Source organism: Anser brachyrhynchus (assembly GCF_964034855.1).
Source record: "Anser brachyrhynchus genome assembly, contig: SCAFFOLD_56, whole genome shotgun sequence".
In the NCBI taxonomy this organism is placed as follows: Eukaryota; Metazoa; Chordata; class Aves; order Anseriformes; family Anatidae; genus Anser; species Anser brachyrhynchus.
The window spans coordinates 411,082-438,875 of NW_027663703.1; the positions used below are offsets into that span (position 1 = coordinate 411,082).

At 51.2% G+C, this 27,794-nt stretch overlaps 5 protein-coding genes across 12 annotated transcripts in view; 3 read left to right on the forward strand and 2 right to left on the reverse strand.

The window, feature by feature from the left end:
• Nucleotides 1-17,369, reverse strand: part of LOC308186971 (olfactory receptor 14C36-like) — a 232,119-nt gene extending 214,750 nt beyond the window's left edge. For 2 of the 6 annotated variants that reach the window (XM_080609127.1, XM_080609122.1), the window contains exon 1: nucleotides 14,676-16,327. Coding sequence is in view for 4 of the 6 variants with exons in the window: in XM_080609126.1 (XP_080465252.1) it covers nucleotides 16,333-17,268 (936 nt within the window). In the remaining 2 variants the exon portion in view is untranslated. Of the gene's footprint in view, nucleotides 1-13,332; nucleotides 14,295-14,675 lie in introns of those variants that run through there. The other 4 variants (XM_080609125.1, XM_080609124.1, XM_080609123.1 and 1 more) reach the window with 4 other exon arrangements.
• LOC308186973 (olfactory receptor 14C36-like) overlaps nucleotides 1-27,794 on the forward strand; it is a 152,049-nt gene that overhangs the window by 105,727 nt on the left and 18,528 nt on the right. Inside the window, exon 1 of one of the 2 annotated variants that reach the window (XM_080609128.1) lies at nucleotides 24,073-24,180. The exons of the other annotated variant lie outside the window; for it this stretch is intronic. The gene's annotated coding sequence lies outside the window, so the exon portion shown is untranslated. Of the gene's footprint in view, nucleotides 1-24,072; nucleotides 24,181-27,794 lie in introns of those variants that run through there. 2 annotated transcript variants of the gene reach the window in all.
• Nucleotides 1-27,794, reverse strand: part of LOC308186975 (olfactory receptor 14C36-like) — a 131,879-nt gene that overhangs the window by 71,497 nt on the left and 32,588 nt on the right. The window lies entirely within an intron of this gene.
• Nucleotides 1,409-2,642, forward strand: LOC308186966 (olfactory receptor 14C36-like). The gene has a single exon (XM_080609116.1). The coding sequence runs from the start codon at nucleotides 1,578-1,580 to the stop codon at nucleotides 2,544-2,546; it is 969 nt and encodes a 322-aa protein (XP_080465242.1). The 5' UTR covers nucleotides 1,409-1,577; the 3' UTR covers nucleotides 2,547-2,642.
• Nucleotides 24,179-27,447, forward strand: LOC308186969 (olfactory receptor 14C36-like). Its single transcript, XM_080609120.1, has one exon. The coding sequence runs from the start codon at nucleotides 25,637-25,639 to the stop codon at nucleotides 26,597-26,599; it is 963 nt and encodes a 320-aa protein (XP_080465246.1). The 5' UTR covers nucleotides 24,179-25,636; the 3' UTR covers nucleotides 26,600-27,447.

The following is a 27,794-nucleotide window of genomic DNA, read 5'->3' on the forward strand; positions in this document are numbered from 1 at the left end:
TGCACAGCGCAGCAGGGCTGGGGGCTCTGACCGCAGCTGGCACGGGGACAGGAGAGAAGGAGAGAGGGCTTGGAAGCAGTGAGGAGCGCAGCAACAGAGGGCAGCGTGTGGCAGGACAGATCTGCAGGCTCTTGGCACCGTGAGTTCTGGCAGCAGGGCCATGCAGGTGGGGTTGCCAGAGGGGTCTTCTACAGCTGGCACATCCGATGCCTAATAGCATCTGTCGGGATGGGTCTCTCTGTTTCTCCAGCTAGGAGTAGAAGATGCTGTAGAGAATGGCATTTATGGTTGCAATTTTCAAGAGAAAGACCAAGGCAGGGACTACCAGAAAGGCAAGACTTTTTCTGCACTCGGTGCCTGAAGAATCCTGCAGTGGAGGGGAGGCAGGTTTCATGGTCATGGTTTGTCAGGATTGTACAGGAGATTGAGACTCCTAGAGCATTGCAGAGAGGGACCAATATGGCATCAATGAACTTCATAAAGTCCCTTCCCGCACCTCAGCCCACAGACTGCACCAACATCATCATTGTGGTCCTCTCAGGCTTTATCCTAGCTGATATTTAGGAGCCGCAAACCCTCCAATGCCCAGTGCCCTGCCTTTGGGAGGTGTCTGCGGGCTTGAGGTGAGCACAGATCGTTTGCAATGAGCAGGAGCTGCCTCCTCTGCAGGCAGAGCTGCAGCACAGGAGGGTGTGCTGAGTGTCCGTCTGTCCCTCCAATGCCTTGCCTCCCCTGGCAGCAGCACGCTGCCATTCCTCCTGGCTTCTCCACCTGGCCGTGCTGCTGCTGCTCTTGTTCCCAGGCTGCCTGGGGATGGGGGTTTCATGTGCCCACGGAGTGAGCTGTCGGGGTGCCTGGGGGAAGGGGAGTACGGGGACAGGGTGAGGGGTCTGGAGATGGGCACTTGGAGCCAGGATTCCTCTGCTCTCAGCAGTGTTCAAGCTCTTCTCAGGAGAACCTCCTTAGTGCAATCGTCCTGCAGTCGAAGAGATGCCAGCGCAGCTGAGACCAGCACTGATGAACAGACTGGCTGTCGTCTTTGTGGGACGCTCTGCACTAAAGGGACAGTCTCTTTGCCTCTGAGGATCCAAAAGGTTTTGCTTGGAGTGCAGCAGAACGCCAAGGATTTGTGCCTTAGAATCACTCCTCAGGTGTGGTGGGGCAGGTAAAAAACAAAAATAGAAAACAAATAATTATATAACTAAATCTTCACACCTCTGCTCTGCAGTTAGGTGAACTGGGAGCAAAACCGGAGAAATCTCTTTGATATCAGCAGTAAAGTGAATCTGAGACTACCCCATATTCCTACCATGTTACTACCATGTTACTACCATGCTACTACCTCTGGCTGTAGTGCAGGACTATCTCTTCCACTGCCCACAGAAAAGTCTCCTGCTCCCAGAGAGACACTCTCAGGCAGAATCAATGAAAGAGACCTTCAAAATATCTGCCTAGAAATGGGCAATTTTTGGTGATTTTAAATGAGAAAATGGAAAGAGTTTTCCTCTGATATGCCTGTGGTACATTATCACTGCCTTTGTCCTCCTTGTACAGGACCTCATGACCAGAATTAGCAGATGTCCAACAGCAGCTCCATCACTGAGTTCCTCCTGCTGGCATTTGCAGACACACGGGAGCTGCAGCTCCTGCACTTCGGGCTCTTCCTGGGCATCTACCTGGCTGCCCTCCTGGGCAACGGCCTCATCCTCACCGCCATAGCCTGCGACCACCGCCTCCACACCCCCATGTACTTCTTCCTCCTCAACCTCGCCCTCCTCGACCTGGGCTGCATCTCCACCACTCTGCCCAAAGCCATGGCCAATGCCCTCTGGGACACCAGGGCCATCTCCTATCAGGGGTGTGCTGCACAGGTCTTTCTATTTGTCTTCTTGATTACAGCAGAATTTTATGTTCTCACGGTCATGTCCTACGACCGCTACGTGGCCATCTGCAAGCCCCTGCACTACGGGAGCCTCGTGGGCAGCAGAGCTTGTGCCCAGATGGCAGCAGCTGCCTGGGGCAGTGGCTTTCTCAATGCTGTCCTGCACACGGCCACTACATTTTCCCTGCCCCTCTGCCAAGGCAATGCTGTGGACCAGTTCTTCTGTGAAATCCCCCAGATCCTCAAGCTCTCCTGCTCAGATGCCTACCTCAGGGAAGTTGGGATTACTGCAATCGGCTTCTGTGTAGGTATTGGTTGCTTTGTTTTCATTGTGCTGTCCTATGTGCAGATCTTCAGGGCCGTGCGGAAGATCCCCTCTGAGCAGGGCCTGCACAAAGCCTTTTCCACGTGCCTCCCCCGCATGGCCATGGTCTCCCTGTTTGTAAGCACTGCCGTGTTTGCCTACCTGAAGCCCCCCTCCATCTCCTCCCCATCCAGGGACCTGCTCTTGTCATTTCTGTACTCGGTGGTGCCTCCAGCAGTGAACCCGCTCATCTACAGCATGAGGAACCAGGAGATGGGTCCTGATGATACAGGACTGCAGGCACCTGTGGGCAGTACAGACACTGACCTGTGGTCTCAAGGCTCCCTGGGTGGGGAATAGGAGAAAGAGGCCAGTGCCTGTCCTGTGCCACCTCCCCACCAGCCCTGCCCTCCCACAGGTGGAGTATTTCTCCCTTACTCGCGCACCTGCAGTGCTATGCCTCCTCCTCCACAGGGAGATGAGCCACAAGCCTGGCTGTGTGTGAGGCTGTGTGCAGACCTGATCAGAAAAAAAGCCAGTTTCATGGCATTGGGGCACCTGAAGAGTCCAGCCCCTGTGGCTGGGTCTGTTCTCTGCAGCAGAGGGCTGTCACCAAGCCCCAGCTCTGTGGTTGCTCCTGCAGCTCTGAGGACCACTCCAAGGGCATCACAGTAACGATGCTCAGGACCTAGGAGGGTCAGCCCGCCCATGGATCGCAGCAGGAGGTTGGTAGGATTCCATAGTACACAAGGACACGGACCCCTCATTGCTCTGTCTTCATGAACGTCTTTATTACAAATTGCTACAAATCCCTACCTGTAAAGCAACTACGTGTTGCAAGAAACTTCTACATTACCACTAGGAAAGCAAATATGGGCTTGTGATGCTTTCCCTAAATCTGCACCAATAAATACTATTTGAGGTGCTACTGGTACAACACTCATGAATCCACTTGGTGGAGGGCACAAGGCAGGGCACCTTCCCCTTCTTTCTTTGGGGCCAGTCATGATAGCTCGTGAGTACCGTGAACATCATTGGGTAACCCTAACGACATGCCTCCAGACTGTGTTTCTGGCTTGTTCCAAGGGTAAACAACTAAGCAAAAGGGCACCAGAGGGCTGTTGGCATAACTGCCTTGAATAGAGAGAACGTCAAATAGTTGTCTACCTTGCCTGGTCTCGCACAGGACCCTTCTGTTGTGGGGTTGCTGAGAGCCGAAGCAGAGCAGGTGCCGATGGTTGCCACAACGGTGCACCGGCAGCAATAGCGCACTGACCTCCAAGTCCTCCAAGCTCAAGAGCTGTGTATTCCTGTGAGCAAAAAGTCAGGCAAAGGGGGCAGGAGACCTGCTTGGATGATCAAGGAGATCCTGGGGTGACTGAAATGGAAGAAGGAAGCATACATACTGTGGAAAAGGGGACAAGCCACTTGGGAAGAATGTAGGGACCTTGTCCGAGGATGCAGGGAAGCGACAGGGAAGTCCAAGGCCCTTTTGGAGTTAAATCTTGCAAGGGGTGTCAAGGACAACAAAAAGGGCTGTTTCAAACACATCAGTCACAGAAGGAAGAGGAAGGAAAATGTGGGCCCACTGCTTAATGAGGTGGGTGCCCTGGTGACAAAGGACAAGGGGAAGGCAGAATTACTGAATGCCTCCTTTGCTTCAGCCTTCACTGCTAAGACCAGCCCTCTGGAATCTCTGACCTTAGGGACAAGGGAGGAACTCTGGAGAAACGAGGACTTTCCCTTGGTTGAAGAGGATCAGCTCAGAGATCTCTTAGGCAAACTTGACAGCCACAAGTCCATGGACCCCGATGGGATACATCCATGAGTGCTGAGGGAGCTGGCGGATGTTACTGCTGGCCCACTCTCCATCACCTTTGAAAGGTCATGGAGAACAGGAGAGGTGCCTGAAGACTGGAAGAAAGCTCATGTCATGCTGGTCTTCAAAAAGGGCAAGAAGGAGGCCCCAGGCAACTACAGGCCGGTCTGCCTCACCTCCATCCCTGGAAAGGCGATGCAACAGCTCATCCTGGAGGTCATCTCCAGCATGTGGAGGACAAGAAGGTGATCGGGAGCAGTCAGCATGGGTTCACCAAGGGAAACTGTGCTTCACCAACTTGATAGCCTTCTATGATGGAATGACTAGCTGAGTGGGTGAGGGAGAGCAGTGGATGTTGTGTACCTTGACTTCAGCAAGGCTTTCAGCACTGTCTCCCCTAACATCCTCACAGGCCAGCTCAGGAAGTGTGGGATGGATGAGTGGTCAGCGAGGTGGATTGTGAGCTGGCTGGATGGCAGAGTTCAGAGGGTTGTGCTTAGTGGAGCAGAGTCTAGTTGGAGGCCTGTAGCCAGCAGTGCCCCCCAGGGATCTACACTGAGTCCAGTCCTGGTCAACTTATTTGTCAATGACCTGGATGATGGAATAGAGTGAGTGTACCCTCAGCAAGTGTAAAGATGTGCTGTGTTTCAGGTCAAAGTGCTGTGCTTCGAGTCAAAGGTCTCCTCAGGCTCTCCTCAAAGCTCAACTCAAGCTCTCCTGCTCAGATGCCTACCTCAGAGAAGTTGGGGTACTTGGGGTGTTCAGTGTCTGTTTAGCATTTGGTTGCTTTGTTTTCATTGTGCTGTCCTACGTGCAGGTCTTCAGGGCTGTGCTGAGGATGCCCTCTGAGTAGGGATGGCACAAAGCCTTTTCCACGTGCCTCCCTCACCGGGCCGTGGTCTCCCTGCGTAGCATCACTGCCATGGCTGCGTGCCTGAAGCCTCCCTCCATCACCTCCCCATCCCTGGACCTGGCGGTTTCAGTTCTGTACTCAGTGTTGCCTCCAGCAGTGAAACCCTTATCTACAGCATGAGGAACAAGGAGCTAAAGGAGGCACTGAGGATGTTATTCTAATATACAGCATTTCCCCATCAATGAGGTACCTGCACATCTTCCTCACATATACCCGGGCAAGGCAGAAACACCTCTGTTCATGTATTTCAAAATTGCCTTTCAATCTTTGCAATATTATTCCAATTAAAGTATTTTTTCTTCATCTCACTTCTATCTCACTTCTTCTACCTCTTATTTATTTATTTTTAACCCAGAGACCTCATGTACAGGTGCTGATATGCTCTTGGTAATTAACGAAATAAAGGAACCAGCAGGTAGTCATTTTCAGTGACTCTTCTTTCTCATGATTTCTCTTCAGTTACAGCAGAGGCTGTGGGATTGAAGAGCCCAGCAGCAATGTGGAGGAAAAGCAGAGATTTGGCTGAGGGACTCCAAGTATTTTCTGTATTAGTCTGTACCAAAAAGTTCTCCTAGGCCTCTGAATTCAGTAAAAGAGATCAAGCATGAGAAGAGCATGTACTGAGAGGAGGGCCATGAAAAGCCACCAGGACAAGGGCCAGTTTCTGCCCCTGCAGGGGACTGAGCCTGGGCAAGGCCCAGCTTGGGAAGCAGCCCTGTCGGACGTTCTTGGTGGGCAGTGAGCTGGGCAGGAGGCAGCCGTGTGCCCTGGCAGCACAGGAGGGAAGGCTGAGGGGCACCTCACCGCAGCCTGCCAGGAGCTGCAGGGACGTCAGGAAGAGCCCAGGGCCAGGCTCTGCCCCGTGGTGCACAGGGAGCCTTCCTCCTACCACGCCGCGTGCGGTGGCTGCAGCAGAGGGGACCCCCAGCCAGCCCCTGCATGGGGCTCTGCCACCCGCCTCGCCCCGGCCCTCTCCAGCGCCCTCCTCGCTGCTCTCTGATGCACGCCAGCAATTCCCCGTGCGTGCCGGCCAGCACATCTGCTGAGGGCCAGTGCGGCTGCTGCAGGGGCAGGGAGCTCAGCATGGCCCTTGCAGCCCCCTGCCCTGGGCCTGCCCCTCCCCTTGCCCTCGGCCCCAGCCTTGTCTCTGCTGGCAGGAGCGCTCTTGGCATGCGCTTCCTGGCCTCCCCTCGCCTGCGCACAGCTGCTGCCCACTCAGGCTGCTGGCACAAACGTGTCCTCACAAGCAGCACCACTCCTTGGGCTGCTTCTCCTGGCCTCCCCCAGCTACTGCCTTGGCTCCTTGTCTCTGTGGGCCCCACATTCCACACCCAAATGTGTCCCTTGGCTGTCAGCTCCCTCTCTCCTGCCCTGTGGGGTGACAGGGCCAGGGTGGGACAGCTTACCTTTATTTGATATAGTTTTGTGTATTTGCATTGAAGATGTCACAAAAAGACAGTTCCTTCACCAGTGATGTACATCCTTCTTCATGTTAGGACACCACTCAACGTCCTTCACTCTGCTTTATCTCACAGATGAACGGGATTAGGTCTCCTTGATTACTCTGAGGCACAATGCAATGCTTTTTGCCTTCTGACACTCCAGCACAATATGTGTGACTTTCCCTTACTCTGCGCATTGACCTGATGGGTCATTTCACATTTTTCACTTTGAAAACCTCAGTTGGACGGGGACGGGGACCATTTCCAAAGTGGGGCAAGGTGATGGGTTCTGCCTCAGCCATTTGAAGCGTGAGTTTGCTAAACTTGAGTTTTGAGTTTGCTAAACTTTGAGTTTTGCTATACTTGAGTTTTGAAGCCTGAGTTTGCTAAAGATGACCCAGGAAGGTAAATGCATGTTCAAGTGTCTAGTAGGAAAAAGGGGTATCATGGGTTAAGTACTAATAAGAATATCATGGGTTTCCAATGGCCATTTCAAACCTAGGTCAATCCCAGGAACCCACTGAACTAGGGTGTTGTCTTTGAAGGGGTTTCCTGTGCTGGGCTGGGCTGCAGTTACAGGGACAAAGACCACTGCTGGCAGTAGAGGTGCCCTGGGAACTCCACCTGGCTCCACCTGATTTTCCCATAGGGCTCCGGTCTCCTGCAGGTCTTTTCTGACATCTGCTGGTCCAGGGAAGTGCCTCAAACACAACGGGGCCACAGGGGGATTTCCCTGGTTATGCTTATGGTCAGACAGCAAAGCTCTGCCTCAATAACCCGTAGTTTTTTTAGTACTTAACTAATAAAGCAACTACTCATCAGCTCAAATGATTCAATCCCTTCTGTTAAATGTCTCACATGGAGTATAATTTCTATCATGAAAAAATGTGAATTTCCATGATCTATATTCATCGCAGGAGAAGAAATACTGGTGTTCACCTGTACTTGCATTGTCATCGCTTTGTCTATCATGGTGTGCTCCCTCATCTTCCAGGCTCAAAACCTGACTTGATTACACAGACCCTGCTGAATGTCCCCTTTCCAGCTGCCTGTCTGGACCTATGCACTTCCCATGGTTCTCCTGCTTTGCCCTCCCCTTACTCTTGGATCATTCAGACCGCTCTCACCAACCCAGTTGCTGCTTTGAGTTTCAGTGAGTTCCAGCTCGCCCATCTCTCAGCAGTCTGTCTAATGGTTTCCTTAGCAAGAAACTCATCGTTTCTCATTGAATTAGGATGATATGGATTAATATTAACACTATTATATTACATTTTCTATTACTCAGTGTAAAATATATCATGTACAGTCATCCTTTTGGGAAGGTAAACATCACTGCAGGCAACAAAATAAGGAACTTAAATTTTTTTTTTTTTTTAATTGCAACATGATTTCCTATTCTTTGTTTTTAAACAGGAGAAACCCTGCTCTTCCTACCCTAGGCAGGGCTCCAAAGGAGAAACCCTAGACCAGTATCTATAGGAGGATGATGTTCCAAACTGAAATGCAACAAAATTCAGCCTTTAAAATGAGGAAAGATTTCTATTAGATGCTCTTTGAAATCTTCCTCCTTAACTATACCATGAGAACTCTCCAATTAGCTGCACAAGTCTTGAAGACGTGAAGAAAACTGTGGGAGAGATATGCCTGCTTAAGACTTTCTCTCTTTTAATGAGTTCTGTGGTGTACTTTGGTGTACCTCAAGAGTCTGCTTTTCCTCCCTATGCAGGTCTCCAAAGGAGACACCCTGGATCAATATCAGTTAGAGAATAATGCTCCAAACTGAAATTCAACTAAATGCATCCTTTAAGATGAGAAAAGATTTTTTTCAGGTGCTTCTTGAAATCTTCCTCCTTAACTACACCATGACAGCTCTCCCATTAGCTCTACAAGTCTTGAAGAAAATTATGGGAGAGATATGTCTGCTTAGGACATTCTGCATTTTAATGAGTTCCATGGTGTATTTTGGTGCTGAGTCTATGAAGCTCAGGTACTGAGAGGAGAATGATGTAACCGCTTGAGAAGGTAAAGTCAGAAGGAAAAGTTGAAGTGACTTGGAGTATTAATGGGCCCCACTAAGGGTTTTTCCTAACAAAGCCTCCCCAGGGACCTGTTAGGGCACATAATTGGAGGCCATGATTGCAGACAAGCAAAGCGCTGTGCTGAGAAAAGTCTTGGTTGGTTTTGGTGAAGCAGAAGGGCCAAGGCCTGACCCCAGCCCCTGGGAGGGGAGATCCTGCACCCCCCCGTCTGGCTCAGGGCTCTTCTTGGGGTCTGTATGATGTGGTGGGCAGTGTGATGCCACGAGAAGAACTTCATTAGGACAGCTCCCCACCCCTGCACAGGGTATCAAGGAAGCAGTGAGGCCCCATTGCAATGACTATATCTCGTCTCCTCAGAAGCTCTAGCCAAAGGGACAAAAACGTCAGGGCTGTTGGGGCCTTCCATTCCTGCCAGCATCCTCTGCCTTCTCCTCTGCAGGCTTTCCTATGCTGTCCCACACTTTGCCCTATTTCCTTGAAGTCTGCAGACACCCATCTCTGTCCACCATCTTGCTCTCATCCCAACATTTCCATCATTTCACCAGTGTCTCATCAACCCTCACCAGCTGTTCCTTGAAACACAAAGCTAGGGTCTAATCTTTCGGTGACCTCTGGCACCACAGCATTACTCTATGAGGGACATTTCTTCCTCCTTGTGGCCAGTGACACCCTTCCAAGGTGCACTTTGTGGCAGTTTTTCTCTCCTGCTCTTTCCTTCTACCAAAGAAAGCTCCATCAGGGTGGAAACCACTCCTGAAACAGGCATCCCAACCCATCAGGCTCCTTGAGGTCTGTCAGCCAAGCAGACAGAAGTCACCTCACCAGCATCTCCCAAGGCCTGGGCCTGCTGCTGGCCTTTCAGCTTCTTGGCTAGACACAGCCAAGCCTTGTGCCTCCTGAGTCCAGTCCTGGACTCAAGGAGAAGGGACAGGACAACCCCTGTGCGGGCCTTCTTTCTGTCTGGGTCGTCCTGGGGATGGAGGCAGAGGGGATCCCACAGGCAGCATGCCAAGCAGGGGCCTTCTGCTGGCCTAGCAGGGCCACTGGCAGATGTCAGCCCCAAAGTGCCGATCCCAGGGAGAAGCCAAGGCTGACCTGCCACCTCCAGACACAAGGGACCTCACAGTCCCTTTGCGTGACACGTTCCTGCTGCTGCCCTATCAGCTGCAGAGACAGAAGTGACCTCCCAGTCACTGCCCCAGTCACATTCCTCCTGCTGGGGCAGGAGATCCTGAGGCAGAGCTGAGCTCGTCAGAGCATTCCCACCCATCTCCTCCTTGTGGCCTACAAGCTGATCAGATCCATGGCCCCTCACATCCATCTCTGAATGCCATGGGACTGCAGAGAAGTCTCACAATTCCTGCCTTACCCCAAGGGGCCAAGCACCTTAAGTTAAGGGTTAGGAGAGGGGCTGAAGGTGAGGAGGTTAATGCACAGGAACAGGGCTTTATGTGTTAGATTTTCATGAATGGGATTAGGGACTAGGTCTCATATTTCTGGGTTAGAGTTTAAACAAAGGTTTAGTGGGAGGGTTTGGTATTCTGCTTGATGTGTCAGGTGTGTGGTTAGGGTATGGACAAGCCTTGTGATTTAGGGTTTTGTTTAGTTCTTCCAAGAATCTAGGCTTAAATAGAGCATTTAAATCTCGTGTTAAGGGTAGGGATCAAGGTAAGCAAGAGAGTAAGGGTAAGGGAAAGAGGCTATGGGCTGAGTTTTGGCTTCAGTACATACTTTGAGGTCACGCATAAGAGTAGTGGATTCCTGTCAGGGTGTGGAGTAGCAGTTAAATTTAGGAATTATGTTTACTGGTTGAAGCCGGTGAAGGGCCTCATGTGACTATTTAAAGTCTCAGTTAGAGCAGCATCAGCATAACCTGAACCTTCTGACCTCTACAAAATCCTTAATTTCTGCTGGCCAAGCCCCTGTTCCGTCCTCGAAATCTCACATCTCTCCTGTCCTGGGTTTCTCCTGACCTCCCCATATCAGTCACCTTGTTAGGGGCACGTTAATGATGGCTTTCATGATCTCAGCGGATCCATCACACCTCTGTTGGCTACTCTATTTCTGAGAAAAGTGGCACTGAAGACACGATGGAAAAGGACACAAAAGTCCATCAGAGCACCCTGCACAATGTGCCCAGCAGCTCTGCACCTCCAGAAATGTGCTGTTCCTGCCTACAAGTTTTCTTTCCAGAATGGCTCCTATGGATCCAGGGTAACTTTTCCCAGGCCCTCACTTCCCCAGGCCACACCACTCTTCCCACAGGCCCCACGTGTTTCTCCAACCCTCCACTCTTCCCCTGCAGTAGTGGCACCTCACCGCAGCAGGTTGGTGCATCTCCAGGCTCAGGGCTGTTTCCCGAAGGCCTGCCCTGTGTGGGGAGTCGTGGGGAGGAAGAGAGCAAGGTCAGCTCCTGGGGCATGGCTGAGCACAGCCCAGCCATCCCGCACCGCGGGCAGGCCCCTTCTCCCAGGCTGAGGCACACACGCAAGGTGGACACTTCTCCATCAGCCCAGCTTCGCGCAGGGCCCTTCAGCCCTGCCCCTGTCCTGGGACTCGCCTCCTCCTCCTCCACCCACAGACATACATTGCTTTCCATTTGGGGACCCAGGCAGCACTTTAAGGATCTGCTAAAGCCCTGAATTCCATGTTTTTCATAGTCTTCACACAAGTCTTCCTCCTGCCATCCCCACTGCCTAGCCCTGCCTTCCAGGTGGAACTCAGTAACGTGGTACTCAGCAATAAATAATGGGGTCATCTTTCCAAGAGAGAGTAGAAATTTCTCGGGGGCAGGCTGCAGAGCTGATGAAATATTGCATCTTCATCAAGGCTTTAAATAAGGCCTCGCCAATTATTATGCAGTCTTATGGGCCTTCACCTGCTGCCTCTTCACGGCCTCCCCTGGTGTTGTAGAGCCCTCCTTAGCCCCTGGACACCTCAGATTCGCTTTTCCCCCTAAAAGACTCTTCCTTGGATGGTCACTCATTTTAAGAGGTCCTAATCACTACCCACTGAGCACATTGTCCCTGCAGATCCCCTGACATCTACTGCCAGCTCCAGATTCCTCTCCAGGCTGGAATCTGCCATCAGCCACACTGCAGGGGGCGCGGTCCCATGCAGATGATTCCAAGACTGCGTTTGCCCTGAGCAACCCCCCTTGCTACCGTGCTGCTAGTGTTATAAATTACTCTTTTAGCCAGAAAGAATTAGTTTATTGAGTAAGCGATCAGCAAGCAAAACAGCGCTTGGCGGCCGGGGAGTCCATGCTCCTCCAAACGGCGTGCACCCCCCCCCCCCCCGCTTCACAGTCCCCTTTTATCATCGAGTTCTTCCGGGGTTACGTAGCCCCCCTTCCTGCTACTGCGGCTGCGCCGACTGTTGCTAGGGGGTCGTCTCCGGTCCCTCTGGTGGTCGCACGGATGAAGGCCATAGTCTTCCTCCGCTTGGTATGTGATGTTTTTGCCTCCTTAACCGGTCATGCTGTTTTGTCTTCAGATAGGACAGTGGGTTATCAATTTTGCAGTTATAGTATTTACACAAAGTTCTCTCAACTATCCGCCCGAGACAGCAACAGGCAGGGAGCCTCAAGGTCCTTACAGCCAACTGGCGACTCCCTTTGTTCCTTCTTAATATAGCCATGGGAAATAATTAACAAACATGCTTCATACACCACAATCCCTCCTTTTTCTTTTAGTTAGTTATTTTGTTCATTAATTCCTGGTATGCCAGTCTGCTGAGCGTTAGAGGTTCAGCATCCTCACTCGTGGTTATGGGTTCATATTTAGCACGGATATGCATCAAATGTGCTGCCTCCAAATGGTTTTTTTTACAATCACGATTACTCGATTAAGAATACATGGTCCAAAAGTTAGACTCAATATTAGTAACAACAAAGGTCCCGCTATTGTCGACAGTAAAGTTGTAAGCCAGGGTGAATAATTAAACCAAGATTCGTACCAATTCTGCTTAGCCTCATTTTCTTGCTTTCTTTTTTCTAATCCTTCTCTGAGCTTCCTCATTGTACCCCTCACTACTCCAGTGTGGTCTGCATATACACAGCATTCTTCTTTCAATGTAGCACATAATCCACCGTGTTGTAAAAACATCAGATCTAATCCTCTACGATTTTGCAAAACAACTTCTGATAGTGACCGTACCGATTTTTCCAGGGCAGTGATTGACTGTTCAATTCGAGTTAAGTCCTCATCTACAGCCACACGTAGGGAGGTAAACTCCTGACTCTGTCTGACCAGAGAGGCAACTCCAGTGCCCACCCCGGTGCCTCCCAGGATTATCAACATTGCCAATGTTATAGCCGTGATTGGTTCTCTTTTTGTTAAATGTTTCTCTGCTACTGTGTGCCGTGTATATACGTACTCTTCAGAATGGTATAGAATTCTTGGTATAATTATCACCTGTATACAAAAATCTTGAGATACATTAAAGAGTTCAAGTGATAAACAAGGAGTAACACCTATCAATGAGCAGACCCATCTAGCATTGTTTGCGGGTATTAACCACCTTTCTCTACTTCCTGGTGTAACCTTCTCTGTAATACTGCATAGATGGAGCTTCTCACTAGGGATTGTACCTACACATCTTCCGTTCCCAGTGACTTCCGTCAATGTTATTCCTACATCTTTTCCCCAATTGCATTGTGGAGGGTTGGGGTGACGTGAACGGGTGGGTTCTCCCAGATCCCCAATGGCATCATAATATGGAGGCCTTATATCAAGACATAACCAGCAAGGTCTAGGTACGTTTGGATTTGTTTGATTCAATAAGTAATAACTAGCATCCATGATTCTCCACATGTTATTCTCAGACATCCCTTCACTTTTAATTTCATATTTTTGACCCACTGATTTATTAATGACCTTTAGTGGTTTTGGGCTATTAGAAGTTTGTATTCCAAAAGCTTGTGTAGGTTGAATTCTTAAAACACTCCCTGACAATTCTTGGTTTGGTCCCACCCGTTGGGGGTTCTTATATATTATCTCTCCCCTATCAGCTCCAGATTCATAAAACCTGATTCCCCAACGTTGTCCCAGGGTCCATCTTTGATCCCCCGGTTGGGTTACATTGATGTATATGAATTTGCAATCTGACCTGGAGTACTGTGGACCCCCACCAGAGAGGGTGGTGTAATGCTGTAGTTCGCCCTTATGGTTACATCCTGGTGGCCTGTATCCCACCTTCAAATATCTGTCTGCTCCAGCTCCGGGATTCCAGTCTGTGGCAATAGTCTCACAACCCCAATAAGCACAAAAGTATTCATGTGGATAATTACAATACGGTCTTCCCAGGTTAGAACTTGGGCACGTATAGAAGCTCAATTGACCAGAACACGTTTGCTATGTTTTTGCCCCATGTCACAAGGTCACACAGTAAGACCCTAAAGCTAGGGCCCCCAGCGATGGTTATTTGCTGCACAACATGGTAATCTTCCCATCTAATTAGGCTCCAAGTAAAAGTCTATGAGGGTGCGCAGACCCAGGAACAGTGAAAACAATTGCACCTATTATTATGTACACTATGTATAGCAAAAAGTGGCTAGGGCTCATTTTCCGGAGTTCTTTACCCGGCCACGCAGTTCCCCACCGTTTCACTCTCTGCCTCGCTTGTCAGTTCGGTTGCGGCGAACTACAAGGTGCACGTTCTTCTTGGGAGCAGTAGTGTTCTTCAGGGGAGTTTCTCAGGTAGCCTCTACACACTCTGTCATCTTCTTAGCACAGAAGGACGCTTAACCCCGAGAGCTGAGACACTGGTTTGTACAGGTGGGGAGGAAGATCAGTTCTCTTTAAGTTGGTGGACCTCTTCCAAAAGTTTCTCCACAGCTGAGACACAGGCCTGTAGGGAAGAGGACAGGCTTCCTTCCCACTGCTTTTGACTTGCCTATAGTGAGAACATTATTTTCTGTAGGAACAGAACATTCTCACAATTTCCACTTAGTGAAAGTAACGATCATGCCACCAGTATCTATCCAAATCTGTTTCTACTTCCCACAAGACATCATCTGAGTTCACATTAAGGCACCTTTTTCACACAGGCTGTTGTTCCATCGTTACAAATACTTAAAAACATTCTTCAAAGTCAGGCTTACCTGTAAGCACTTGAGCTTCTGAGTTTGTCTTTTTTATTATTATTTTATTTTATTTTTAAGGGCTGGAAAGGGAGCTCAGAACCCACGTAAGTAATTTAACTGAAAACAGACAAGGTGAAGGAAGTACTCAAACTCCTCAACATTAAACAACTGTAGAACCCAGGAACACTTACCTGCCAGCTTCTGAGCTTGAGTCACTTCCCAACTACTTCACAGTGAAGTCGTACCACCAGGGTTTTACTACACTGAGAAGGCACCACCAATGTAGCTAGCTCCTAGAGTCACTAAAACTATTTCACAGAGATGGTAGAAAACATGAAGAAAAAGCAGCCTATGGGGAACACTGAGTCCATTGCACCACAACAGAAACACACCCTAAATAACACAAGCCTCCACTTCCCCTGGGGAAGCAATTCCCCACCACTCCTCATGCTTCCTATAGAGCAAAGGTCAAATGATCCACACCTGGCAGATTTCACTTAACAAGGGTGGAGCCAAGAGACCTTGTGGAATAGGCTCATCTACCTGGCTTCAGTCTTTGAAGGTCAATCGCTCCTTATCACTAATAGAAATAGCCTGAGAAGGGGCTTAGTGGTTAGAGTTGACCTAATGAATTAACTACAAATGGTGCACAAGGGTCACATTTCTCTTAGTCATTCTGTGAGGAAAATTAGTACAGAGCCTGTTAAAATCAATCAATCAATCAATCAATTTATAAATAAATAGAAGAAATAAAAGGAAAAAGAAAATGACCTTGAAGGGAAAATGGCTAGCATCGATTTTCTTCTGTCTAGTCATGGCAGATAAAGAATATAGCAATCAGAATTACTTTTCTTGACATTAATGTTATTTAAATTTGCTTTTCTGAGATCTCTTCTTTCTGTAGGACTTTTCAAAATCCAGCCCCGTGACCTGTGACTACACTATTTACTTTGGCTGCATACAAACTCTGACGTATAAATGCCAGGATCCGGATCCTCACTCACTATTCAGCTCAAGGGCTGGGCTGAAGGTTTGGGCTTTAATTTGGTTACATGCCTACATTTCTGTTTCCTGGCAGGTTATGGGAAGAAGATTGGCTGGACTGGGGGAGCTTATGTACATGTGGCTTTTAGGCTGCAGCCAAAGTGTTCCTCTAGATCTGGAAGTCTGAAGAGGGTTGCAGTCTCCAAGCTCAGATACAACCATAGTCTGGCGCAACTGATTTTTGTGTCCCTTGCCCTAGCTGTTCCTTCACCTCCTCTTCATAGACAAGGACACGCATCTCTTTCGTGCTCCTTCGTTAGGAAACAAACCAGGAGAGATTAAAGCCTCTTTCTTCAAGTCAGTAAGATACTGGGCTCCAAAGATGGTGAAGGGCCTAGAGGGGAAGACGTATGAGGAGCGGCTGAGGTCACTTGGCCTGGTCAGCCTGGAGAAGAGGAGGCTGAGGGGAGACCTCATCGCAGTCTACAGCTTCCTCACGGGGGGGGTGTGGAGGAGCAGGCGCCGATCTATTCTCTTTAGTCACCAGTGATAAGACCCATGGGAATGGTGTCAAGCTGAGGCAGGGGAGGTTTAGGCTACACATCAGGAAGAGGTTCTTCACCGAGAGGATGGTCGCCCACGGGAACAGGCTCCCCAGGGAACTAGTTACTGCACCAAGCCTCTCAGAGTTTAAGAAGCATTTCGACTGTGCACTTAGTCCCGTGGTCTGAATCTTTGAGTAGACCTGTGTGGTGCCAGGAGCTGGACTTGATGATCCTTATGGGTCCCTTCCAACTCGGGATATTCTATGATTCTGTGATTATTTTTTTGTGACTTATTCCCATTTTAACAGCACAGATGCAGCTAACTGCTTCTGGAAGACAACTGAAATAGCTTCTTCAGTGCGTGCTTGAGCTCCTGGTTCCTTATGCTGTAGATGAGGGGGTTCACTGCTGGAGGTACCACTGAGTACAGAACTGACACCACCAGGTCCAGGTGTGCGGAGTAGATGGAGGGGGGCTTCAGGTGGGCAAATGTGGCAGTGCTGATAGACAGGGAGACCACGGCCAGGTGGGGGAGGCACGTGGAAAAGGCTTTGTGCCGGCCCTGCTCAGAGGGCATCCTCAGCACCGCCCTGAAGATCTGCACATAGGACACCACTATGAAGACAAAGCAAACAACACCTAAACAGAAGCTAAATGCAATGAACCCAACTTCCCTGACATAGTCTGAGTCTGAGCAGGAGAGCTTGAGGATCTGGGGGACTTCACAGAAGAACTGGTCCACAGCATTGCCTTGGCAGAGGGGCAGGGAAAATGTAGTGGCCGTGTGCAGGACAGCATTGAGAAAGCCACTGCCCCAGGCAGCTGCTGCCATCTGGGCACAAGCTCTGCTGCCCACGAGGCTCCCGTAGTGCAGGGGCTTGCAGATGGCAACGTAGCGGTCGTAGGACATGATGGTGAGAAGGGAATATTCAGCTGACATCAAAAATACAAACAGAAAGACCTGGGCAGCACACCCTTTATAGGAGATGGCCCTGGTGTCCCAGAGGGCATTGGCCATGGCTTTGGGGAGAGTGGTGGAGATGGATCCCAGGTCGAGGAGGGCGAGGTTGAGGAGGAAGAAGTCCATGGGGGTGTGGAGGCGGTGGTCGCAGGCTACGGCGGTGAGGATGAGGCCGTTGCCCAGGAGGGCAGCCAGGTAGATGCCCAGGAAGAGCCCGAAGTGCAGGAGCTGCAGCTCCCGCGTGTCTGCGAATGCCAGCAGGAGGAACTCGCTCACAGAGCTGCTGTTGGCCATTTGCTTACTCTGGACACTGTTGTCTGTTGAAAAGGAGAAGGCAGAAAAAAGTTAGAACAGACTTCTCTCAGGAAAACCTGTTGCAGTTCTTACAGCAGTCTCATCCAACCCTCTCTCTTTGCAGGAGTACCTTTCTGCAGCTCTCCTGCTTGAGCTGCGGCTGGTGCTGTCTGAGAATGGCACTGGGAGCAGGGACTGCTGTGGGCTCCAGAGCAGTCCTTCCTGCTGTGCAGCAGGCTGGTAGCAGGAACATAGGGGAAACTCAAGTTCAATCCACTTATGAGATCTATAAACTTTGCAGTGTTGTTCCAAAGAACTCATGCAACCAATGTACAGCAAGGCAAATATTCCTATGCTTAGGACAGTGATCACACTCTTGTGTTTCCCAATATAGTGGAGACTGCTTAAAGCAGAGAAGCCCCAGTCCCAGTTCATCTGGACAGAATTCTCACCTTGTCTCTTGGTGCCTGAGCAGGATCTCAGCTCTTCCCTCCTAGACAGGGCTGCAGAGGCCTCACTCCAGCTGCCCACAGACAGCCATCCAGCAGCACGGACATGGCCTTAGCACGGAGGTGTCTCCTCCTCGGGGATCCTGGATAACACAAGGATGGCATGAGAGAGCTGCATCCTGCTGGAGAGCAGCCTCCAGCCCAGAAGAACACCCCACAGACAGACATGAATATCCGCAAGCTGGGGCGTCCCAATATACTGTCTGCATCCCCTGCAGTGTCTGAAGGAGGCTTGGCCACCCACTCTTGGCTGACCAGGGGCAGCTGGATTATGACACTCCAAGGGGCTTCTGCCAGACTTCCTCACCTCGCAGTGCCATCCAGCACGACTCCCAGAGCCTACTGCATTGCCCACTGCCCTCCCAGGAACAAGACCCAGCACGAGACCCTTCCAGGACGTGCAGCTGCATGGCCCTGCAGCCAGAGATTTCCCTTGTCAAGGGCTGTGCACATTTCTCCTGCAGGCAGCTCTCAGCATCCTCCCACTGCCAACTGCCTCCAAGCCCTCTCTCCTTCTCTCCTCTCCCCGTGCCAGCTGCGGTCAGAGCCCCCAGCCCTGCTGCGCTGTGCACAGGAGCTGCTCCTGGGCACAGCTGTCTCTCTGCACCAGGGCCCTCTTGCCACGAGCTCTCTCTGTCCCACGAGCCCGGCCCAGCTCAGCACCAGACGCCCAGCCCAAGGCATTGGAATCCCCCCTCGGGGGGCTTTGCTGGGGAGCCCACGAACCTCAGGCACTGAGAGACAATTGAAGACATCTCTCAACAAGTCCAAGTCAGAGGCAAGTTTCCTGCAGTGTCCCCCTGAGGGCCAGCCCTGACACAGCCTCCCTTGGAGCTCGTTAGAGCAGAGCATTGGAGGCAGTGACGACAAGAAGACAAAGGCAGTGTGAAGGTGACACTGGCGAGGAGGCAATGAGGCCCTGGTTCTTTACCGATAAGCTGTCTCCTCCTAGGCCTCGGTGGCAGAGAAAACAGCCAGAGCCATGGACACAAAGCCCTGGGTCCTGTTGGGACTTTCAGCCTTGTCACAGCCCTTACTGCTCTCCACAACAGGCTAACCTAGGCACTCTCAAAGCTGCACATCTTTCCTGAAGGATGTAGACATTTTTCCTTGTGGTGTCTCACCAGATCTGAGCTGAGTCTGATAACTCAGATCTTCTTGGTGGCCATGCTCCTCATAAGGCAGCTCTGTAGGAAGCTGGCCTGGTTCCTGGTGAGCAGCCCCACTGCTCGTATGGCATCCCTCGTGGTGCCCAGGCCCTCCTCCTCCTGGGCACTGCTCACTCAGCAGGGTCCCAGTCTGCCCTCATGTGTGGGGTTCCTCTTTCTCCATTGCACGACCTCACTCGTCCTGTGAGTGTCAAGAGGTTTCTGTAGGCAAATTCATGCAGTTTCTCAATTTGCCCCTAAACAGATGCTCCATTCTGTCAGCTGTTAATGTCTATATGCAGATGACTCACCGTAATTGTGCTATATTTGACAAGACAGCAGCATCAGGTGCTGCAGCGAAGTTTGGATAATAACGGAGTTACCAGCTGAATGGAACTGCAGCACAGAGTCACAGAATGGTAGGGGATGGAAGGCTGCTAGGTCCCAGCTTTTCTCTGTTTCCTTGTCACACATGCTCTCTTTTTGCCTGGAGCGGTGTCCTAAATGTTGTGAGGCTGTGCAAGGCAAAGTTAGAAGGGCTAAAGCTCTAGTCTCACTCAGTCTGGCTATTAGTTTCTAAGACAGTAAAAAAGTTTTTCTAATAAATAAAAAATTAAAAAGGAAGATTAAGAAGTGTCTTCGACCTTTATTGGATGTGGGAGGAAGCCTAGTGAGAAGTGATGAGGAAAAGGCTGAGTTACTTAATGACTTCTTTGCCTCAGTCTTTATCAGCTGGACCATTTGTTCCCCTGGTACTCAGCCCCCAGAGCTGGTAGATAGGGACACCAAGAGGGCAATGGGGGGACACTTTTCTCCACTTCTTCACTCTCCATTTCTACTTCACCTCCTCCTTCTCCTCCAGGATAATTACGCTAGCTCTTCAAAGCTTTGAATATCCTTGGGATGGTCAAACCAGCATGTTCCCATTGTGATGTCTCCTGAATGTGTTTCAGGCTTTGTTTAACATTAACCAACTTATTATTAATGCCCTCCAGAGATCTGCCCCAAGGCAGGAGAGCTAAGAGTGGCAGGGATTGTGGGAGGATACGAGCAGGCACCTTGATCAGTGGGCACCTCCAGTGCTTTGGAACTTCACTCCTGAACAAGTGCAGAATTCTAGAAAAAATGGTGAAATGCTTGAAAAAGGGTTGTCATCAGCCTGGCAATTCCAAAGAGACACAAATCACTGCAATGTGCAACTTGGCCTGTGCTTACTGAGCTGCAGTCAGTGCCACTCCAACCCTTGTGACAGGCCCCACAGCCGCTGCAACTCCTCTTAATGGCCTTGCAGCCACAGCAACTCCTACAATGGGCCGTGCAACCACTCCAAACCCCTGCAACAGGCCATGCAGCCTGAACAAGTCCTGTGATGGGCCCTGCAGCCCCAACAACTCCTGCAACAGGCCCTGCAGCCACTCCAACGGCTGTGATGGGCTTCAGGTCTGGGCCAGAGAACCAACCTGTGCCACTATTGATTGCTCCTATATGTGAGAGAAAACAATGTATGTGAAAGTCAGGGTTTTTAAAAAGGAAAGAAACTCCTACCCAGAAAAGAAAGGAGGAAGAAGACGTGGAATGTTACGGTAAAGTTGGGCCATCCTGGAAGCAGAAGGGCAAAGAGAAAGAGATCATAACAACATCAGTAACCACAGCATCTCTATTCCAGGGTGAGCTAGGAGATTTATGGAAAGATTTCAGCTGTCATCTAAGTGAGCGCATTGCCACCTGGTTGCTGGGAGAAAGGGGCCAATAGCCTGGAATTAGAGGGCAGGGATGCAAAGCAGCTGGGATCCCCCTCTAGGGAAGGGGTGACTGACAAACAATTGGAAAATGGGCAGAAGGAACATACTCCTGTCAGGTGTGAAGGAAAGGTAACCCCTGAAGGAAGATCTTGTATGTCAACCAGGCAAGCGGATGACAATGGAGTTGGGTATCTGGTGCCCGATGGAGTTAGTCATGTTGGAGGTGATATATAAAAACCTAGCCAACGAACAACTATCCAAAGATCCTGATGAAGTAAAGTGTACATGACTCATGTGGTGGAAGTTTGTATAGAGTGCACCATCCTCATATGCCAACTCATTGACAGAAATGACTTGGAAAGGCCAAGAGAAACCCAGAGTGGATGAATCAGCTAGCCAACTCTGGCAGTATGAAGGAAGTCTCTCTTCTTCCTCATGGGCCTGCATTTTAGCTGTGGATAAACTTTTTCAAGAGGTCCAGGAAGAACAAGAGAATTCATCTTTCTCCCTACCTGTAGAAACCAATATGTAAGCTGCCAGGTGTAAGTAAAAGAAAGTTGCTCGAGAAAGAGAAATTAGTGGGTACACACCATGTGCCAACATGTGGTTCTGCCATGGAGAGGACATGAGAAAATGGGATGGAAAATCTACCTCCATCCTAGAGGCACGGATCCATGAATTGCAAGGAAATGCAATCACAAAAAGGGGTTCTTCTGAGAAAACTGCTGCTCCAGTTTCTATCAGGCAGTCCTCCAGACAGAGTAGTCATAGAACCATAGAATGGTTTGTGTTGGAAGGGACCTCAAAGATCTTCTAATTTCAAACCCCCTGTCATAGGCAGGGTCACCACCCACTAGATCCAGTTGCTCAGGGCCTCATCTAACCTGATGAATGAATACTATGAGCAGGACTAGAGGCACCTGGCCTCCAGCCACGGGGAGGGTAGGGACAATCGGGTTTATTGGACTTTGAGGATTCCATGGCCTGGCACATGAGACCCAGCATCCTGGGCTGTATAAGAAGCAGTGTGGCCAGCAGGTCTAGGGAAGTGATTGTGCCCCTGTACTCGGCTCTGGTGAGGCCGCACCTCGAGTACTGTCTTCAGTTTTGGGCCCCTCGCTGCAGGAAGGACATGGACGTGCTCGAGCGAGTCCTGAGAAGGGCGACCAAGCTGGTGAGGGGTCTGGAGAACAAGTCTTACGAGGAGCGGCTGAGGGAGCTGGGCTTGTTCAGCCTGGAGAAGAGGAGGTTCAGGGGTGACCTTATCGCTCTCTACAGTTACCTTAAAGGAGGCTGTAGAGAGGTGGGGGTTGGTCTGTTCTCCTACGTGCCTGGTGACAGGACGAGGGGGAATGGGCGAAAGTTGCGACAGGGGAGTTTTAGGTTGGATGTTAGGAAGTACTTCTTTACCGAAAGGGTTATTAAGCATTGGAACGGGCTGCCCAGGGAGGTGGTGGAGTCACCATCCCTGGAGGTCTTTAAAAGACGTTTAGATGTAGAGCTTAGCGATATGGTTTAGTGGAGTACTTAGTGTTAGGTCGAAGGTTGGACTCGATGATCTTGAGGTCTCTTCCAACCTAGAAATCTGTGATACTGTGATACTGTGATACCCACAGAAGATATAAGGCTCCAGCGGACACCGGTGCACAGCATACCCTAAAAACCTGCTCCACTGTGGTACACCATAGGCTGTCGGCCTGTTTCACCATGGACCTCAACACGGGCTGCAGGGGACTTCTGCTCCAGCTCCTGGAGCACCTCTCCCCCCTCCTTCTTCACTGACCTTGGTGTCTGCAAGGCTGTTTCTCACTCCTCTCTCTCTCCCAGATGCTATTCCACAGCAGTTTTTCCCCTTTCTTAAATATGCTCTCACAGAGGCGCAAACAACATCACTTATTGGCTCAGGTCTGGCCAGCGTCGGGGCCCTTATCTGACATGGGGCAGCTTCTGGATTCTTCTCATAGAAGCCACGCCTATGGCTCCCCCGCTACCAAAACCTTGCCACGTAAACCCACTACAGGCCCAGAACAATGACAATCCTTTGAACAAATTCAATGGAAGATAGTTCCTGCTGTAGCTCTGGGGCCAGTCGGAGCAGGACAGGATGTAAAACTTGTGCTCAACACGGCACCTCAGGAGAATCGCCCTGCCTGGAGGCTCTGGCAGAAAGTACCAGGGGAGATGCGAGGTTGACCCCTAGGGTTGTGGAGTCAGGGATAGTGAGGATGCAAGGCCCACTATACTTTGCCTGAAAAGTGATGTTGGGAGCATATGAAGGGGTTGGGGCTGCTTTGGAATTGGTTCATACTGAAGCACAGCTCCTCTAGGCACCACAGTTCCTCTTGGCACCCTTTTGATGGCTGGCACTGGGTTGGAAGTTCCAAGGGAGGGTCCCTTCTACACATCATGCACCTTCTGCTCCACAGAGTGAGCGGGTTGCACTGATTACACAGCAGGCTCCGACAGGAAACCCCAGTCTTGGAGTCTTGGAAGTGATCATGGACTGTCCAGAGAGCAGGGACTTGGAAATGTCGCCAGAGGAGGAGGTGACTAATGTTGAAGAGGCCTCTCTGATAAACTCCCAGAAGATGAGAAGGACAATATCCTGCTCACTGATGGGTCTGCTCAAATAGTGGAAAAGCCATCCCTCTAAAATGTCTGTTGAGTTCAGTCAGTCCATGAATTTGGGCTCCATCTGTCATCACAGTCCTTCACAGCAACAGAGGCGGTGTGTGGTGTGGCATTGTTGTATGCTGAGGCCAGCTCTGGTTCCATCACTGCTGCACTTCTCGGGCGCTGTCACACTGCCCCTTACCTGGTTTTCCTTATCTGGGCCCTTCTGCTTGGTGAAACACATCCAGTTTTCCTACACATAACTGTCACACTCACATTTCCTTTGTCTCCTTGTCCTCACTGCCTCCAGTGTTCTGCTCTAACGAGCTCCAACAAAGGCTATGTCAGTGGTGGCCCAGGAGGAGGAGGGCCTGGACACCATGGGGGATGCCATATGAGCAGTGGTGCCTGCTCCCCAGGAACCAGGCCAGCTTCCTACAGAGCTGCCTTACGAGGAGCATGGCCACCAAGACAATCTGAGTTATCAGACTCAGCTCAGATCCGGTGAGATACCACACGGACAAGGGTCTACAACCAGCAGGAAAATAGGTACAGGTGTGGGAGTCCTTAGGACAGTCTGCTGTGGAGAGGATCAAGTCCTCTACCAAGGCTGCAAGTCCCAACAGGACCGAGGTCTTTGTGTCCATGGCTCTGGCTGTTGTCTCTGCCACTGAGGCCCAGGAGGAGACAGCTTATCGGTAAAGCACCAGGGCCTCATTGCCTCCTCGCCCCCACCCATGAACCAGGCAGTGCTTGTACCATTCTCCTGCACTTGGCCATGCACATCCCCATCTCCTCCTGCCCCACGAAGAGCCCTGAGCAGTGTGTGAAGGGAAAGGATCTCCCTTTCCAGGGACGGGGGGTCAAGGCCTGGCCCTTCTGCTTGGTGAAACACATCCAGTTTGGAAAAGTGACATCAGGGTCACCTTCACATTGTCTTTCTGTAGTTGTCCTCACTGCCTCCAATGCTCTGCTCTAATGAGCTCCAAGGGAGGCTGTGTCAGTGCTGGCCCTCAGGGGGACACTGCAGGAAACTTGCCTCTGACTTGGACTTCTTGAGAGATGTCTGCAATTGTCTCTCAGTGCCTGAGGTTCGTGGGCTCCTCAGCAAAGCCCCCCGAGGGGGGATTCCAATGCCTTGGGCTGGGCGTGTGGTGCTGAGCTGGGCCGGGCTCGTGGGACAGAGAGAGCTCGTGGCAAGAGGGCCGTGGTGCAGAGAGACAGCTGTGCCCAGGAGCAGCTCCTGTGCCCAGCGCAGCAGGGCTGGGGGCTCTGACCGCAGCTGGCACGGGGAGAGGAGAGAAGGAGAGAGGGCTTGGAGGCAGTTGGCAGTGGGAGGATGCTGAGAGCTGCCTGCAGGAGAAATCTGCACAGCCCTTGACAAGGTACGTCTCTGGCTGCAGGGCCATGCAGCTGCACGTCCTGGAAGGGTCTCGTGCTGGGTCTTGTTTCTGGGAGGGCAGTGGGCAATGCAGTAGGCTTTGGGAGTCCTGCTGGGTTGCACGGCGAGGTGAGGAAGTCTGGCAGAAGCCCCTTGGAATGTCATAACCCAGCTGCTCCTGGTGAACCAAGAGTGGGATGGCCAAGCCTCCTCCAGAAATTGCAGGGGATGGAAACTGGATATTGGTACACCCCAGCTTGCAAATATCTATCTCTGTCTGTGGGGCATCTTCCTGGTCTTCAGGCTTCTCTCCAGCAGGATGCAGCTCTCTCGTGGCATCCTTCTGTTATCCAGGTGCCCCAAGGAGGAGGCACCTCTGTGCTAAGGCCATGTCCGTGCTGCTGGATGGCTGCCTGTGGGCAGCTGGAGTGAGGCCTCTGCAGCCCTGTCTAGGAGGGAAAAGCTGAGATCCTGCTCAGGCACCAAGAGACAAGGTGAGGATTCTGTCCAGATGCACTTGGTCTGAGGCTCTGTTCTCAGCTGTCTGTAGTTTCTTCTAAGGGAAACACCGAGTAGATTGTTCCTCCTAAACATTACAGGTGTAGCTACCAGAAAATAAAGCAAATAAATGCCCCTTGTTCTACACTGTGGTTGGATACATTCTTTGAAGCAACACTGCAAAGCTCGTGGTCTGACCAGTGGACTGAACTTGAGTTTCCCCCATGTTCCTGCTTCCCTCCTGCTGCACTGCAGGAAGGACTGCTCTGGAGCCCACAGCAGCCCCTGCTCCCAGTGCCTCTCTCAGAGAGCACCAGCCGCAGCTCAAACAGGAGAGCTGCAGAAAGGTTCTCCTACAAAGAGACAGGATTGGGCTGGAGGTACTCTAAGGCTTGCAATAGTTTTTCTTCAGAGAAGCCTCTTCTAACATTGTTCTGCCTTCTTTCTTCAACAGAGAACTGTCTCAAAAGACAGCAAATGGCCAACAGCAGCTCTGTGAGCGAGTTCCTCCTGCTGGCATTCGCAGACACGCGGGAGCTGCAGCTCCTGCACTTCGGGCTCTTCCTGGGCATCTACCTGGCTGCCCTCCTGGGCAACGGCCTCATCCTCACCGCCGTAGCCTGCGACCACCGCCTCCACACCCCCATGTACTTCTTCCTCCTCAACCTCGCCCTCCTCGACCTGGGCTGCATCTCCACCACTCTCCCCAAAGCCATGGCCAATGCCCTCTGGGACACCAGGGTCATCTCCTATGAAGGATGTGCTGCCCAAATCTTTTTCATTGCTTTCTTGCTTGGAGCAGAGTATTCCCTTCTCACTGTCATGTCCTACGACCGCTACGTTGCCATCTGCAAGCCCCTGCACTACAGGAGCCTCGTGGGCAGCAGAGCTTGTGCCCAGATGGCAGCAGCTGCCTGGGGCAGTGGCTTTCTCCATGCTGTCCTGCACACGGCCACTACATTTTCCCTGCCCCTCTGCCAAGGCAATGCTGTGGACCAGTTCTTCTGTGAAATCCCCCAGATCCTCAAGCTCTCCTGCTCAGATGCCTACCTCAGGGAACATGGGGCACTTGTGTGTAGTGTTTCTTTAGCCTTTGGCTGTTTTGTTTTCATTGTTTTCTCCTATATTCAGATCTTCATGGCTGTGCTGAGGATGCCCTCTGAGCAGGGCCAGCACAAAGCCTTTTCCATGTGCCTCCCTCACCTGGCTGTGGTCTCCCTCTTTCTCAGCACTGCCATGTTTGCCTACCTGAAGCCCCCCTCCATCTCCTCTCCATCCCTGGACCTGGTGGTGGCAGTTCTGTATTCAGTGGTGCCTCCAGCCTTGAACCCCCTCATCTACAGCATGAGGAACCAGGAGCTCAAGGATGCCCTGAGGAAATTGATGACTAGATGTGTTTCGGAAGCAATGAATTTCCATTCTACCTCTGCAGATGACTAATAATGTCAATGACTACAAGAACAACTAATATTATATATATAATTATTTTTGTGTGTGTTTGTGTATTTAGGAGTGTTTTCATTACTGGACTTTCTTAGTTTTAATGCGGCTAAAATTGCCCATTAAAATGATACGATTCATCTCATTTCTTCTACAGTATGTACCTTTCGAGTATAGCTCAGAGGTTCTGGATATGAGGAGCCAGGCCCTCTGTGAATTGAAATAAAAGAAAGGAGCCTGCACTGCCTTCCTTGTGTGACGTCCTTCCTGTGAGAGCTGCTCTGGCTCTGCAGGGGCAGTGCCATGTGCAGGGCTGCAGAGGAAAAGAGTCCCATCCCAGCAGCACGGCCAGGGAGCACCAGCGCTTGGGGCATGCCGAGCTGCTCTCTTGCCACTGCCCCCCTCTCGTGCTGAGCCCTGCTGGTGGGGTCAGGCCCGGCTGCTCCTGTAGCTTGGTGCCAGTGCTGCTGTGGGGCTGTGCTGGGACTGCAGGCAGGGACAGGCAGTGGGCACGGCAGTGGCACAGCCGGCCTGCGCTGCAGCACTTCCCTCCTAAGGGGGGAGCTCCTCCAAGGTGGACTGACCACAGCTCAAGGGCTCAATCTGCTGTGAGCAGGCAGAGGAGAGCTCTGCAGCCCCAGGGCACGCAGCAGCCCCAGCCAAGGAGTCTGGCGAGTGATTTGACTGCAAGGTCCCTCCTGCCCTAGCACCTCCCAGAACTGGCGCGGCACTGGCTCCTGTGTGTCAGAGAGGCTGGGAGCCCAGGAGCTGTGCCATGGGCTGGAAGGATCACAACCACATCACTTCTACCTGGGCAGATTCTGGGCCAAAAAGGGGGTGTTCTGTAGGTGTGGTATTACGAGGGCAGCAGGAAGCTAATGGCTGTTAAGTGGCCTGTGAGGTGACTTTTTTCCGAAGCAGATGACAGGTCATCCCTTGGCTCCTGGCTGGAATCTGTGCCTTTAGGCTCACATCTGCTGGTCTCCATGATAGGCCAGCAGATGCATCTGCTCTGCACACAGTTTGTGAGATCCTCTCTTCCTAAGTACCTTGTAGACCCCATAGAGGAAGAGGTCTTGGATTGGGGTTGTCATGTTAGAGGTATTCGCTTTTGCCTGAACTCATCCTTCAGGGCTGCTTTTGTGGTGGTGCAGAGCTGCTGGGCACATTGTGCAGGGTGCTCCTACAGCCTTTG